Here is a 16599-nt window from a genome sequence, read left to right on the forward strand (position 1 = left end):
TAAGGATTTAAAGTGCTCGAGTAACTCAGTGGGTCAGGCAGCATCTCTGTAGACCACAGATAGGTGACGTATCGGGTTGAGACCCTTCTTCAGACTAATTGTAGGGGGGGAAGAAAACTGGAAGAGGAGAGAGGAGCACAAAGCATCACAGGTAATAGGTTCATACTGGTGATGGGGGGTTTTCTTGGGCAGATGGTTGAAACATAGAAACATAGAAATTAGGTGCAGGAGTAGGCCATTCGGCCCTTCGAGCCTGCACCGCCATTCAATATGATCATGGCTGATCATCCAACTCAGTATCCCGTACCTGCCTTCTCTCCATACCCTCTGATCCCCTTAGCCACAAGGGCCACATCTAACTCCCTCTTAAATATAGCCAATGAACTGGCCTCGACTACCCTCTGTGGCAGAGAGTTCCAGAGATTCACCACTCTCTGTGTGAAAAAAGTTCTTCTCATCTCGGTTTTAAAGGATTTCCCCCTTATCCTTAAGCTGTGACCCTTTGTCCTGGACTTCCCCAACATCGGGAGCAATCTTCCTGCATCTAGCCTGTCCAACCCCTTAAGAATTTTATAAGTTTCTATAAGATCCCCTCTCAATCTCCTAAATTCTAGAGAGTATAAACCAAGTCTATCCAGTCTTTCTTCATAAGACAGTCCTGACATCCCAGGAATCAGTCTGGTGAACCTTATCTGCACTCCCTCTATGGCAATAATGTCCTTCCTCAGATTTGGAGACCAAAACTGTACGCAATACTCCAGGTGTGGTCTCACCAAGACCCTGTACAACTGCAGTAGAACCTCCCTGCTCCTATACTCAAATCCTTTTGCTATGAAAGCTAACATACCATTCACTTTCTTCACTGCCTGCTGCACCTGCATGCCTACTTTCAATGACTGGTGTACCATGACACCCAGGTCTCGCTGCATCTCCCCTTTTCCTAGTCGGCCACCATTTAGATAATAGTCTGCTTTCCTGTTTTTGCCACCAAAATGGATAACCTCACATTTATCCACATTATACTGCATCTGCCATACATTTGCCCACTCACCCAGCCTATCCAAGTCACCTTGCAGTCTCCTCACAGCTAACACTGCCCCCCAGCTTAGTGTCATCCGCAAACTTGGAGATATTGCCTTCAATTCCCTCATCCAGATCATTAATATATATTGTAAATAGCTGGGGTCCCAGCACTGAGCCTTGCGGTACCCCACTAGTCACTGCCTGCCATTGTGAAAAGGACCCGTTTACTCCTACTCTTTGCTTCCTGTTTGCCAGCCAGTTCTCTATCCACATCAATACTGAACCCCCAATGCCGTGTGCTTTAAGTTTGTAAACAAAGGCCAAGATAAAAACAGAAGCTGTGAGAAAGGATTCAGTGGTTCCGGTGGAGAATTAGGTAAACTTGAGGTCCATTGCAGGTCTGGGCGAGTGTGGCCTGGAGCACAGGAGAGACAGAGCGAAGAGAAAGATACCAGAGTACAGAATATAGTTTCTCACGATCACATGTAACTGTACAGAGACCGATGTCCGTAATGAGGTGGGTGGGGAAATCAGGGCTGTACCCAAGTTTTGCATGCTATCCAAACAGATCAGATATATCAAATATCATCAAATTCATTAGCTATGGTACTGTCCGATTCACCTCTACCCTATTAAGAACATTGGACTTTGTCTTTGCAACTGATGCGCTACAATGCTGAGAACTATATTCCGTACTCTGCATTCCCCACCCCAGTCATCCTGCTGGTTTCACTGTTCATATCCCTTCATTATCATCTCTTCCACAGCCAACAATGGACCATTGTGGGCTCTACCTTTCCTTGGTCATCGGTGAAGGCTCTGATTTGTTCTGTACCTTTTCATACCTCACGTTTCCCTCTCCCGACCCTCAGTCTGAAGAAAGGTCTCAACCTGGCGGTGCCAGCATGTGGCTGCCTTGCCAACAGTCTGTCTGTCCTTTCTTCGGTTTTTGTTATTTTAAGTACATGTTAAATAGTATGTTTTAGCGTTTCTTGGTTTGTTTTGGGGGAAACTTTTTTTCAATCACTTACCTCAACTGAGATGCGATTTATTTCCATATCGCATCTCCGTCCCCACTGCGGCCTAACATCGTGTTGTGGCGCGGCCTTTCCTGAGGACCGACCCAGCACTTCAAACGCAGGCGCGGCACGGACTTACCATTGTGGAGCTTGCGATCCCTTTGCCGGAGATCGACTGTGGAGAGCTCCAACCATGGGCCTGTGGACTTTAATATCGTGGAGCCCGCAGTCTCTGGTTCGGGAGACCGATTCGGGAGCTCCAAGCCACGGAGAGTTTCAACCATCCCGACACGAGGGCTTCGGATTGTCAGCTGTGGGAGCTTTGATGGCCCCGACTGTGGATGATTCGACAGTCCCGACCACGGGAGAATAAAGGTTGGAGTTTATTACCTTCCATCACAGTGAGGAATGTGGGGAGACACTGTGGAGGATGTTTATGTTAACTTTTATTTTATGTGGCTGTGTGTCTTGTTGCTTTTCACTTAGTATGGCTGTATGGTGACTCAAATTTCACTGTGCCTTAATTGATATGTGTGACAATAAACTGACCTTGAAACCTTGACCTTGATCTGAAACGTCACATATTCCTTTTCCCCAGAGATGCTGCCTGACCCGTTGAGTTATTCCGGGGGCAACCAGCATCTGCAGTTCCTTCCAATACATCAATATTCTCCAATTGTCCATCACCCCTATTAATTAGAATTGTCACTGAGAAACACACTTATGTAAATTAAAATTGACCAAACCAAAACAGAACAGCTTGGTTTATCAGTAAATGCTGCTATCTGCTAGGGTGACAACTGCCTTCAGAACGGATAATTCTTCAGCTAATTAGTGTCAGCTGTAATTAAGATCGAAGGGCATTGCAGGTAGATTCCAAGCGGTCCTGACTGTTTGGTAGCAGAGAGAGATTTTTCAGCAAGGAGACCTAACCTCCCTACACCGGACACGTTTACCTGCGTTATTCTTGATCGTGAAGTTGGGGTTCCGGGAGATTTCCGGTGCCAGGTTGTAAAAGAAGTACTGCCCAGTCTTCGGGTCATCTCTGTCCGTAGCACTGACCGTCTGAATAACCTGTCAACATGTAAGTGAAAGAGGAGGAAAAATAAGATGCGTCGTCACATTTTCATGACATATCACAGTCTCATGTCACATTATGGGCGGCACGGTGGCGCAGCTGCTAGATCCGCTGCCTCTCAGTGCCAGAGTCCTAGGTTCAATCCTGACCTTGGTTGCTGTCTGCATGGAGTTTGCACATTCTCCCTGATGTATTCTGCTACATGAATTTAAATTCTACAAGAGCTGCTGCCTCAAAAAGGCAGCCAACATCGTGAGAGACCTACACCATCCTGACCACACTCATTTCATTCCTGCCATCGGGAAAATGATACAGGAGCCAAAAATCTGTCATCTCCAGGTTCAGGAGCAGCTTCGTCCCTACAACTATCAGGCTATTAAACACTACAACCTCCAAATACACACCAAACTATATAGACTTGGGAGCACTATTCTTGGCTTTGCACTATTATTGTTAGTTAATTTGTCTTTTTGTTTTGTTTATTATGGATTTTACATAGTATTATGTTTACAAATCTGTTGTGCTGTTGCAGATATGAATTTCATTGAAGAAAGACACAAAATGCTGGGGTAACACAGCGGGACAGGCAGCATCTCTGGAGGGAAGGAAAGGGTGAATTAAATTGTTCTGTTTCAGGATATATGACAATAAAATACTCTTGACTTTATTGCAGTAGGATTTGAACTAGTAAGGGTTCCCTTAATGTTTTTTTGAAACATTCCATGGGATCCGAGAGGGCAGATAGGTCCTTGGTTATAGGGGCAGCCCAGTGGTAAACCTGGTAGAGCCACTGCCTCACAGCGCCAGAGACCCTGGTCGATACTGACCTCTGGTGCCGTCTGTGTGTGGAGTTTATATGTTCTCCCTGTGACCACTTGGGATTCCTCTGGGTGCTCCAGTTTCCTCCCACATCCTAAAGACATGCAGGTTTGTTATTTGGCTTCTGTAAATTACCCCAAATGTGTAGGGAGTAAATACAAAAGTGGGATAATATAGAACTTCTGTGAACAAGTGATCAATGGTCAGCGTGGACTCAGTGGGCCTAAGGGCCTGTTTCCATGCTGTATTAAAGTAAATCCTTGAGAGCTACAGTTACTATTCTGCACTGTTATGGTCTCCTAGCATTGCTGGTTATTTATTTATTGTATTATTGATAATTGCATATTTATTTTACCTTAAAGATACAGTGCGGAAGTAGGCCCTACAACTCATAAAGACCATGGTGACCAACAACTAATTCCCTCCGCAACTCCCTTGTCAATTCTTCCCTTCCCTCCCGTACCACCCCCTCCCCGGGCACTTTCCGTTGCAACCGCAAGAAATGCAACACCTGTCCCTTCACCTCCCCCCTCGCCTCCATTCAAGGACCCAAGCAGTCGTTCCAGGTGCGACAAAGGTTCACCTGTATCTCCTCCAACCTCATCTACTGCATCTGCTGCTCTAGATGTCAGCTGACTTACATCGGGGAGACTAAGCGTAGGTTGGGCGATTGTTTCGCCGAACACCTCCACTCAGTCCGCAATAACCTACCTGAACTCTCGGTGGCTCAGCACTTCAACTCCCCCTCCCATTCCCAATCCGACCTCTCTGTCCTGGGTCTCCTCCATTGCCAGAGTGAGCAACACCGGAAATTGGAGGAACAGCACCTCATATTCTGCCTGGGTTGCTTGCGTCCGGATGGCATGAACGTTGAATTCTCCCAGTTTTGCTAGCCCTTGCTGTCTCCTCCCCTTCCTTAACCCTCGAGCTGTCTCCTCCCATCCCCCCGCCCTTGGGCTCCTCCTCCTCCCTTTTTCCTTCCTTCTCCCCCCCACCTCCCATCAGTCTGAAGAAGGGTTTCGGCCCCAAACGTTGCCTCTTTCCTTCGCTCCATAGATGCTGCTGCACCCGCTGAGTTTCTCCAGCATTTTTGTGTACTAACAACTAATTCTATCCTACACACTAGGATCATTTTTATTGAAGCCAATTAATCTACAAACCTGTGCATCTTTGGAGTGTGGGAAAAAACCGTAGCACCCGGAGAGAACCCACAAGGTCATAGGAAAAATGTACAAACTCCGTGCGGACAGCACCTGTAGTCAGGATCGAACCCGAGTCTCTGGCACTGTAATGCAGCAATTCTACTACTGCGCAACTCTGCCGCCCACATTAACAATCCAAAGGTCTCACAGTCTTTGACAATTCTTTGAGTGTCATTGAAGTAATAGGCCTGTTTGGTGGTACATATGACAATTAAACAGTCTTAAACTCTTGACATAAGGAATTGCAGGTGATAGTTGACAAAATAAGACACAAAGTGCTGGAGTAACTCAGCGGGATAGGCAATATCTCCAAAGGATATGAATAAGCGCTGCTTCAGGTTGGGACCCTTCTTCTAATAGATTGTCATTGGGGGGAGAAAGCTGGGACAGAGGTTGGGGCAGGACAAAGCCTGGCAAGCAACAGGTGGATACAGGTGAGGGGGGGTTGATTGATCTTTTCATTTCTGCACTTTCTCCAACCATCTGCCAATCAAAATTCAAAATAAAAGGATATAGCTTTAGAAAGGAGATGAGGAGGAATTTATTTTGTCAGAGGGTGATGAATTTATAAATGTCATTGCCACAGAAGGTGGTGGAGGCTAGGTCATTAGATATATTTTAAACGGAGAGTCTTGATTAGTAAGGGTGTCAAATGTTATGGGGAGATGGCAGGAGAATAGGGTTGAGAAGGAAAGATAGATCAGCCATCATTGAATGGCAGAGAAGACTCGATGGGCTGAATGGCCTAATTCTGCTCCTATAAATTATTAACCTAATAACCTGTAAACCCCCTTCACCTGTATCCACCAAAGCCTTGCCTGGCTATGATCCACCCCCACCTCTCTCCCAGCTTTTGGTGTTATTCCTGCACATCCGAGTTCCTCCAGCACTTTGTGTCCTTATTTGACTCAAGAGTTGATGAATTATCTTTTGAAGTGTAGTCATTACTTAAATATTGGAAAGGCAGCTGCCTGATTGTGCAGAGCAAGAACACAGAAATAGCAATAAATATTGAGCAGATAATCAATTTTATTTTTTTCTTGCTGATTGAGTGGTAAGTTTCTGTCAGGATACCAAGAGTAAGTCTCTTGCCGTCTTGTAAATGGTGCATTGGCCTGATTTATTTGAATGAACAGACGGTTTGGGGTTACTGCTCAGGTGAAATACGCCATAGAGTTGCTGCCTCACAGCTCCAATGACGCAGTGTTCATGATCATCTCTGGTTCTGTCTTGGTGGAGTTTGCACGTTTTCCCTGTGACCATGTGGACCTCCTCCGGGTGCTTCACATGACCCAAAGACAAACAGTTGGGCAGCTTAGATACAAAATGCTGCAGTAACTCAGCGAGTCAGGCAGCATCTCTGGAGACAAGGAATAGGTGATGTTTTGAGTCAAACCCTTCTTCTGAAGAAAGGTGACAACCCAAAACGTCACCTATTCCTTTTTCCAGAGATGTTGCTTCATCTGCTGAGTAACTCCAGCATTTTGTGTCTATCTTCAGTGCACACCAGCATCTGCAGTTCCTTCCTACACAGTTGGGCTGGTTAGTTGGCACTGTAAACAACTGTGTGTGGAAGTAGAGTGTGCAGTAAGTTAATTGGCAAGTAGTGGGAATTGAATTGTGATGGGTGTAGAGTTAGTTTAAATGAGTGTTGATGATCGGCATGGATTCAGTGGCCGAAGGGCTTGTTTATATTCTGTCTCTCTGATAGCAAGCAGGGGCGGCACAGTGACTCAGTGGTACATTTACTGCCTTACAACGCCAGAGACCCGGGTTCGATCCTAAATACAACTGCTGTCTATACGGAGTTTGTACATTCTTCTTGTGACCATAAGGGTTTCTCCAGGTGCTCCAGTTTCCGCCCACATGCCAAAGACATACAGGCTTGTTGGTTAATTGGCTTCTGTAAATTGGCCCTAGTGTGTTGGATAGAACTTGTGTATGGGTGATCAATGGTTGCCATGGACTTGGTGGGATAAAATGCCTATTTCTGTGTTGTATCCCTAAACTAAACTGAACTCCAACAGTACGTGGTCTCTTTTTTGTAGGCCAACATCTGCAGGGTCCCAAACCGAAATATCACCTTACCATCTTCTCCAGAGATGCTGCCTGACCTGTTCTGACTTTGGAGAAAACCCACAAGGTCACAGGGAGAACATGCAAACCACACAGACAGTATTGGAGGACAGGATTGAACCGGGATCTGTGGTGCTGTGAGGTGGCAGCTCTACTGCTCTGCCACTATGCTGCCTAATCTCTTTAAAATCTTTCCCATTTCGTCTTAAAGTTCTTTAATTTAAATTCCCTCTTACCTAGAGAAAAGCTGTGTTGATCTACCATATTTATTCCTATCAAAATCTTATAAACCTCAATCTCCTACATATGAATAAGCACAGTCTACCTAATCTCGATAACATGAAAAAAGCAAGCAATCAGCCATCCATAGCTAAGTGTTGCTTGACTTGCTGAGTCCCTCCGACAGTTTATTTTATAAGCTTTTCCATCCCTATACAGTCTTTATCTATATGTAACTCCATATCCTGTCAACTTCCTAACACCCTATTGCATTGGGGCTTTGCTTTGCCCGACACTAACAAAACCACTTCACTATCTTGCCACTAGGAAGAGGCACAAAGAGCAATCCTGGATTAGGTACAGCATTCAACTCCAAAGCTGTGTTGGGTGCTTGTTAGATGTGCGATACACGGTTTTAGACTTTTACTCTTTAGACTTTTTCAGATAGAAACATAGAAACATAGAAAATAGGTGCAGGTGTAGGCCATTCGGCCCTTTGAGCCTGCACTGCCATTCAGTATGATCATGGCTGATACAGCTTGGAAACAGGCATTTTGCCCACCAAGTCAATTGACCCCGTACACTAGCATTATCCTATACACGAGGGACAGATTACAATTTCAAGAAGCCAAGTAACTGTGCCGCCCCCCTCTTGCTGTCTCTCTTGACAAGTGATTGTTGAGCTCTTCATCACTCAACACACACATGGATGAAGAGTGCGTCCCATCAGTTTCTTGCTTTGCCGAGGTATGGCTTGAGGAACTATAAATGGGCATCAAAACCTTGAAAGATCTCCACCCATCTACCTACCTGGCCGGATTTTCCATTTTCGCACAGGTAAGCTTCAGACTGCGAGGAAAGCACAGGAGCATTATCATTAACATCAAGAACTTTAATGGCCACAAGCGCCCGAGATATTTGGCTGTGGTTCCCTGCAGGTAGAAAGAAAGTAAGAAATTGTTGTCTAACGTTTCAAAAACTTAAAGATAAGTATTTGGCAAAATGTTTCTATTTATTTTCCTGCACCTTTCAACCTTTATTCCACAAAACCATGATTCGGACGCACGTCAGTGTTCCTTCATTATTATAAATAATGTTTGTGCCATAGGCAATTATCATCTTTGTGAGAGGGTCTAACCATCAAAACGTTGGCATTTAATAGCATCTTATCAGCAGCTTTTATCAGGCAACTGAACTATCCTATTACCAACTAGAAAGCTGTCCTTATCTACCATCTAGCTCGTTGGAGACCCTCAGACTATCTTAAATCAAACTTTATTGGACTTTATCTTACACTAAATATGATTCCCTTTGCCCTGTATCTGTAGACTGTGGACGGCTTGATTGTAATCATGTAGAGTTTTTCTGTTGACTAGATAGCACGTAACAAAACAAAATTTTTTTGCTGTACCTTAGTACATGTGACAATAAACTAAATTAAACTAAACCAAACCAATCCCCCACCATCAACATTCTGGGGTCACCACTCAAAATGCTGCCTGATCTATTGAGTTCCTCCAGTGTTTTGTATTTTGCTTAAAGTCATGTCTTCCTGCTCTGGACTTATCTACTAGAGAAAATAATTCCACTCCACATACAGTACCAAATACATCAATCATTTAAAACATCTCCTTAAGAACACCCATCAACCTCCAAACCCATAGAGTTTCCTAGGTCCTTGAGAAAGCGATTTGGAATCATTGCTCGGGAAGTTTGTGAGTTAAAACATACTATGAAAGATTACCTCAAGGGGAAAGGGTAAGAAAATGTTCGTTGAAATATATAAGTATGAGAATTGGTCTTACTGAATATTAAGGTTATGAGGGATTTGGCTCAGAAGATAATGAATAGATTTAATTTAGTCATAGAGTCATACAGCATGGTAACAAGCCCTTCAGCTCAACTTGTTCATGCCAATCAAGATGCCTCATCTAAGCTAGTCAATTTTGCCCGTGTTTGGCCCATATCACTCTAAACCTTCCTATCCATGTTTAAGAAGGAACTGCAGATGCTGGAAAATCGAAGGTAGACAAAAATGCTGGAGAAACTCAGCGGGTGAGGCAGCATCTATGGAGCGAAGGAAATAGGCAACGTTTCGGGTCGAAACCCTTCTTCAGACAGTCTGAAGAATTAAATTAGACAGAAGGTTTCAAGTCAGTGACATTTTGGATGAGCATTCCTAGAAGAATAGTTTTGTTGAATCTATACTAACTCATTCTAAGGCCAATATATCCGTTTCACTGTTTGACTGCTCAAATTAAAACTAGAAATGTGTAACAAATGCCAAATACACCAGGTTTTGCTTGAGGTAGTTTGCCTCCAGGACATGAAATTTCCTGCACAAACGTTTTTCTAACTCATTAAAATGTAAAATGCCGCTTCATAAATATGTGAAGTGTTTAAATCAATATTGGACACACCAACTAGCAAATAGTAGCTACATTTAGTCTGGGGGAGAAAGCATTGCAGGAAATTAATGTAAATCCCACCAAATGATCTGGCAAATATTTCACTTCAATCTGCAATGTAAACACTCGTTTGATATCCTTTCTAAATTGCTCATTTAGACGGGGAGAAGAGAATGAGTTTCTATCTGTTGCTCACTTGGTATGTGAATGGTGGTGCACTATCTCTCACTACGTGTGGCGTAATACAAGATGTGCAAAGTTGCACTGGGATAAGTGATTAGGAAGGTGAATAAGGTGTTGGACTTTACTGCCGGACAGATGGCGTGCAAAAGTAGGTGATACTTTAGTTACTTTACTTTCGAGATAGTGTGGAAACAAGTCCTTCTGCCCACTGAGTCCACACCGACCAGTGATCACCTTGGCACACCAGCACTATCCCACACATTAGAGACAATTTACAATGTTTACAGGAGCCAATTAATCTACAAACCTGCATGTTCAGTTTAATTTAGTTTAGTTTGGAGCTAAAGTGCAGAAACAGGCCCTTCGTCCCACCGAGTCCGTGCTGACCAGCGATCACTCTGAACACTAGACCTATCCTACACACTAGGGGCAATTTGAACATGTTACAGAAGCCAATTAACCTACAAACCTGCATGTCTTTGGAGTGTGGGTGGAAATTGGAGCACCCGATGAGAAGCCACAAGGACACAGGAAGAAGGTACAAGCTCCATACATACAACACCCGTTGAATTGAACGCGAGTCTCTGGTTCTGTAAGGCAGCAACTCTACCGCTGTGCCACTGTGCCGTCCTGAAGGCATGGCTGGCATTTGGTTATCTTGAAATTGAAATTGTCTTTGAGATGGTAGCAAGCCTCATCATAGTCTTCTGCTGGTTTCCTGGTGCTGATGGAGTTCCAGGATTTAGACCCCAAGAAATGATGAAGAAAAGATGACACCAAGAGCTGGAGTAACTGCAGATCACGAAGCATCTCTGGGGAACATGGATAGGCAATGTTTTGGATTGGGTCTGAAGAAGGGTCATGACCTGAAACTCGCTGATCACTATTCTCCAGAGATGCTGCCTGACCCATTGTGTTACTCCAGCACTTTGTCTTTTTTTATTGCAAACTAGCATCTGCAGTTCACTGTATCTCCAATGAAAGGTGATATGTTGTGAAGTGAAGTTAGTGACTGAGGAGGGAAACTGCTGGTGCTCCCCTATGCCTGTTCCTTTTTACCTTTTTGGTAGTAACGATCGTGTCTATGGGAGGTGTGGATGGAGTAGTTTGGATTGGTACTGAGTATAGACCCAAAATGCTGGACTAACTCAGCAGGTCAGGCAGGATCTCTGGAGAAAAGAAATAGGTGATGTTTCAGGTTGGAACCCTTCTTCAGACCAAAGATCCTATAGCGGAACAAAGTAGATCACTCCTGCTAAATGCAATGGGCTGACGTATAGTACGCAATGGAGCGGAACGTGGGCCTTTTTTTCATCCATTTCTATAACCCGACCCAACCCGACTCGCAGTGTAATCAGCGTTGCGGGGGAACAGTTTGTTTTAATAAATTAAAATTCTGAAAATGAGAAGAAGATTTTTACCAAATAACTTTTATTTTTACGAGGATGTTTCCGTAACCGGCTTCCGTCTCCGCACTAGTATCCTATGGGATTTTTGGTGCGGAGACGGAAGCTGGTTACGGAAATGGGGACAAAAGTTACCCATGAATCTGCCCATGACCGTACTACGTCTTTTTCGTCGAGTGATCTATCTTGCTCGCTATGGGATCTTTGCTTCAGACTGGAAGATAGAGAAGGCCAAAACAAAACAGGGCCAGCAACAGATGACCTCAAGAAGGGTGGAGTCCATAATGGCCCATTGTTGGCCAGAGAAGATGTGTTAATGACAGGGATGCAAGGATGCAAACAGTGGAAATAATAAGATGTCTCGAGTGGGGAATGGTGGAGAGAGAGAGGGTGTTAAAAAAAAAGCAGGAGTTACTTGAAATTACAGAAATCATTGTTCAAACCACTGGGTTGTAAGCTGCCCAAGCGAAATATGAGGCGTTGTTCCTCCAATTTGCGCGTGGCCTCACTCTGACATTGGAGGAGGACCAGGATAGAAAGGTCAGTGTGGGAATGGGGAAAGGAGTTAAAATGGTCTGGGTCATTAGTTGCAATGTGTTTTTTGGAGGATGCAGTATTATGGGGGTGGAAGGAAAGTTTGTGGAGCCGGTTGGGGTTCTGATCAAACAAGCTACTTTACCTAGATGGGTATAGGATGTCTAGAGTATTATGTATGGATTTACACTTATTTTAAAGGCAGTGAAGAGGGACTTCATTATTCCAAGGATGACGGGTTGCCTCATGATAAAAGGATGAGGTTGGGCCAAAGTTTATATGTAGGCATCTTATGCACAACCATTCACTCATTCCATCACTGATGCACAATAGCGGCAGTTTGTACCATCTGAAGGATGCATTGTAGCAACTCTCCAAGACTCCTTCCAAACCCACCTCTAACAGCAAGGACAAGAGCAGCAAAAAGCCTGGGGCCACCAGCACCTGAATGTTGTCCTCCAAACCACACACACACCCTGACTTGGATACAAGACACAAATTGTTGGAGTAACTCAGAGAGGCAGGCAGCATCTCTGGAGAACATGGGCGGTAGCGTTTCAAACTGTGGGATCCTGAGTCCGAAGATGAGTCCCAAGTCAAATTGGTGCCTATCAGCATCTGAGGAAGAGTCCCAACCTGAAACTGTGTTCATTGCATGTTCTCCAGAGATGCTGCCAGATCCTCTGAGTTAGTCCAGCACTTGGTGTATTTTTTCATAAACAATGCTGTATGACTTGATGACCCTTTTACACCACACCATGTCCATTCCCACAGCTCCAAGAGGTGGAGCATGTGGACAAAGACGTGGCCTAAGATGGCACGGAGCAATGGAGGAATGGTAGATGACACCAAGGGCCAAGCTTGGCCAGGCTGTCCCTGCAATGCCACCAGGACAACGGGCCTTCATGGTTAAGGTCAATAATCCTGCACTTGCAAACAGGGACTTGAAAATGGTGCCAAATCTGGTGACTGTGTATACTGTCTCAGTATATAACTGCTATACACTTGGACTGTATCTGGGATGCTTATCTAAGATATATCTAAGTGCTTGTGTACAGTGACACTTATACTGAACTGCATACAAAAATGAATTTCACTGTACCTCAGAATATGTGAAAAATAAAGTACCGTTGAACCAATATATCGGTCTCAGGTAAAGGTTAACCACCCTGAAGCATTAGGTTAAATCATGTCAAACAATCAATGTGGTACGTACGGGTTTCCGTGGCGATAATGCTGATATTATGCCAGACATCAGATTCTCTGTCCAGGGGCTTTGCCAGTGTAATCTTTCCCTCATCAGCATTAATGTTGAACAACCTCTCAAGGTCGGTGTGGCGATCAATGGAATACCTACAAAACAAAAGTATTCAATGATCATTCCCAGAAAAAAAATTGCATACACTCACAACAAAACCCCATTCAGTAAGTGGGAGAAGAGAAAACTGCTAATTTCAGCTTTTGGCTAAATGGATGATATAAAATAACCTACCCATTACAGATCTTAGCCAATCTCCCTTTCCATTTTAAAGTCAACATGCAATAACACCAGCTTTAAACCAGGAAGTCTTTCATTTCACAAACTCAAGATGACATATGAGACTTTACAATTAACTAGATACAAGAGACTGCACTACAGCATAAAACAAATTGCTGGAGGAACTTGGAGTTTAGATTACTGTACCGAGGTACAGTGAAAAGGTTTTGATGCCTGCTATACAGTTAGTGGAATAGCTATACATGACTACAATCAAGCCATCCACTGTGCACAGATACAGGATAAAGGGAATAATGTTTAGTGTATGATAAAGTCCAGTAAAATCCGATTAGGGTCTGAGGGTCTCCAATGAGTCATATGGTAGCCCAGAACCACTCTCTAGTGTATGAAAGGATGGTTCCATTACCTGATAACAGCTGGGAAGAAATTATACCTGAATCAGGAGGTGAATGGATGGACGGATGGATGGATCTGGAGGTGGAGGTAGATGTGAATGGATGACAGATGCCGGCATGGACTTAATGTGCTGAAGGGCTGATTCCTGTGTCTTTCACTTTCAATCAAGATCTCATTGACAATATTCCTCATCTGGACCTTGTATGTGAAAGTGGGATAACATAGTGCTTAGCCCACAGCGGATGATCATGCTGACATCGTCAGTGGGCTGAAAGGCCTGTTTCTGTGTCTTTCAAGTTCAATCAAATTCTCATGGAAAATATTGCAGAGGTGGCCTCACCAGGATCTTGTTTGCGAAAGTGGAATAACTTAGAACTGGTGTGAATGGGCGATTGATGGTCGGCATGGACTCGGTGGGCTGAAGGGTCCGTATCCATACTGTATCTCCAAAGAGAACACTGTAAACTAAACGCCTCATTCAGAAGAGATTCCCAATGTTATTCAGGGGGAGTCCAGGTCCTTGGATTGAGGCGCAAACTAAACCTTCTGTCTCAGGGAGAAATGACCTTTGAACTGAGCCACACTGGTGCATAATCAACGCAGCTTCAAATTATCCCCAACAAGTTTCAGACTGACCTTTCAAATCACAGTCACAGATTTCAATTCACTGAGTGAATCTCAGGGAGCTTGACAAGGGCTTTGGTGAATGATTGTGGCTTGAGAAGAACCACATGCACAACCAAAGGGCTAAAAAAAGTGCTGATTGCTGTTTGAGTGCATCTTACGACAGAATGACAGCCGGCTCGATACCTGCAGATTTCATCTTTCAAAGCTCCTTCATAGCTCAGCATGTAGGAAGAATAATTTTCTTAAATTAGGCTGCAATGGTTCTTCGCGGGACATGGTTATTATCAGGGAGAGAGAGAGAGATAGACAACAGCTTTGAACTGAGTACAGTAAATCATTTGTGAAAATAAGAGCAATTGTCAAATCTGGCAAATAAGTGCTGAGGTTATTAAAAGCACAGACAGATACAAGAGGTTTAGAAGTATAATGGGCCAAAGGCAGGCAAATGGGACTAGCTTAGATGGAGCATCTTGCTCGTCACTTTTGTCATGGCATGGACCAGTTGGGCTGAAGGGCCTGTTTCCGTGTTACATGACTCTGTAACTAAGTTGTACAGGACATTGGAGAGGCTACGTTTGGAGCATTATGTTCAGTTTTTGGTCACCCTGTTATGGGAAAGATCTTTAGGAAGGAACTGCTGAAGAAAGAACTAGGAAGGAAATGTTGAAGAAAGGTTCCGACCCCGAAATGTCACCTGTTCCTATTCTCCAGAGAGGCTGCTGACCCGCTGAGTTGCTCCAGCAGTTTGTGTCTATCATAGGAAAGATGTTGTTAAGTAGAAAATGGTGCAGATAAGATTTACGAGAATGTTGCTAGGACTCGAGGGCCTGAGGTATAGGGAGGGGTTGAGCAGGCTAGGGCATTATTCCTTGGTATACGAGGGGTGATCTTATAGAGGTGCATAAGATCATTATCGGAATGAAAAGCAAAGAGCATAGAATAGTATAGCACAGGAATGGATCCTTCGGCCCACAACGTTTGTGCCAAACATGATGCCTAGATAAATTGATCTCATCTGCCTGCCATGATCCATATACTGCTATTCCCTGTATTTCCATGTGCCGATCCAAATGCCTCTTAAATGTCACTCTTGTATCTACCTCCCCCCCCCCCCCCCCCCCCCCCCCCCCTCCCCCAGTGGCAATGCGTTCCAGGCCCCCATTACTCTCTAGGTAATAAACTTGCCTTGCACATCTCCATTAAACTTTCCCCCTCTCATGTTCATGTATTCCAACCCACTTGTGCAGCCCAAAAGGTATTTGCCTTCCCCAAAGCCCACCCCACTCTATGTTTGCTTTCTGCATCTCCTTATTCTTCTGCAGAATTAATGAAATCACATCATTTATACATCCATAAGTTCATGTTCTAGGAACAGAATGAGGCCATTCGGCCCATCAGGTCTACACTGCCATTCAATCATGACTGACCTATGTGTCCTTCTCAACCCCATTCTCCTGCCTTCTGTGCATCAACCCGGATGCCCCTACTAATCAAGAATCTGTCAATCTCCGCCTTAAAAATATCTATTAACTTGTCTCCCACAGCTATCTGTGGTAATTAATTTCACATATTCACCTCTGACTAAAGAAATTTCTCCTCATCTCCTTTCTAAAAGTACACCCTTTTATTCTGAGGCTGTGGCCTCTGGTCCTGGACTCTCCCACTAGTGGTTTACAAACCACTCTGTTTTAGCTCACTATGTAAACAACTGCACATTATTCCAAATTGCACTCCTGCATGACCATTCACCGAACCTGTCCTCCGTGTTCTTACAGTCTCTTGGCGATCTCCTCACATCGCCCTTTTCTGTCGCGATCTGCATCAGTATATTATCATATTTTTCATCATGGAAGTTAATTGGGAGCAGGAAAGGCCCCAGAACTGATCCCTGTGGTAATCCATGAATAACAGTCTCTCAGCCTGAAAAAGACCTCATATTTCCAACAGTTCCTTAACCAAGCTTTATCCTTGTTAATACATCACCCTCAACCCAGTGGGATCTTGTTACATACAGTACTTTTTGCTGGATCATTAAAAGCATTTACAGTGGAGGTAGATAAATATTTGAAGGACTGAGAAATTGAGCCTGAGATGGAACTAGTAAAGGAAGA

At 44.1% G+C, this 16599-nt stretch overlaps 1 protein-coding gene across 1 annotated transcript in view; it reads right to left on the minus strand.

Moving 5' to 3' along the window:
* LOC116982590 (cadherin-8-like) overlaps positions 1 to 16599 on the minus strand; it is a 201581-nt gene that overhangs the window by 27773 nt on the left and 157209 nt on the right. Inside the window, exons 8-10 of the mRNA XM_033035865.1 lie at positions 13184 to 13320; positions 8247 to 8368; positions 2999 to 3116 (exon numbers count right to left, since the gene is read on the minus strand). Of these exons, the coding sequence (XP_032891756.1) occupies positions 2999 to 3116; positions 8247 to 8368; positions 13184 to 13320 (377 nt within the window). The remainder of the gene's footprint in view (positions 1 to 2998; positions 3117 to 8246; positions 8369 to 13183; positions 13321 to 16599) is intronic.

The sequence above is a fragment of the Amblyraja radiata genome, chromosome 17 (assembly GCF_010909765.2).
Source record: "Amblyraja radiata isolate CabotCenter1 chromosome 17, sAmbRad1.1.pri, whole genome shotgun sequence".
Classification (NCBI taxonomy): Eukaryota; Metazoa; Chordata; class Chondrichthyes; order Rajiformes; family Rajidae; genus Amblyraja; species Amblyraja radiata.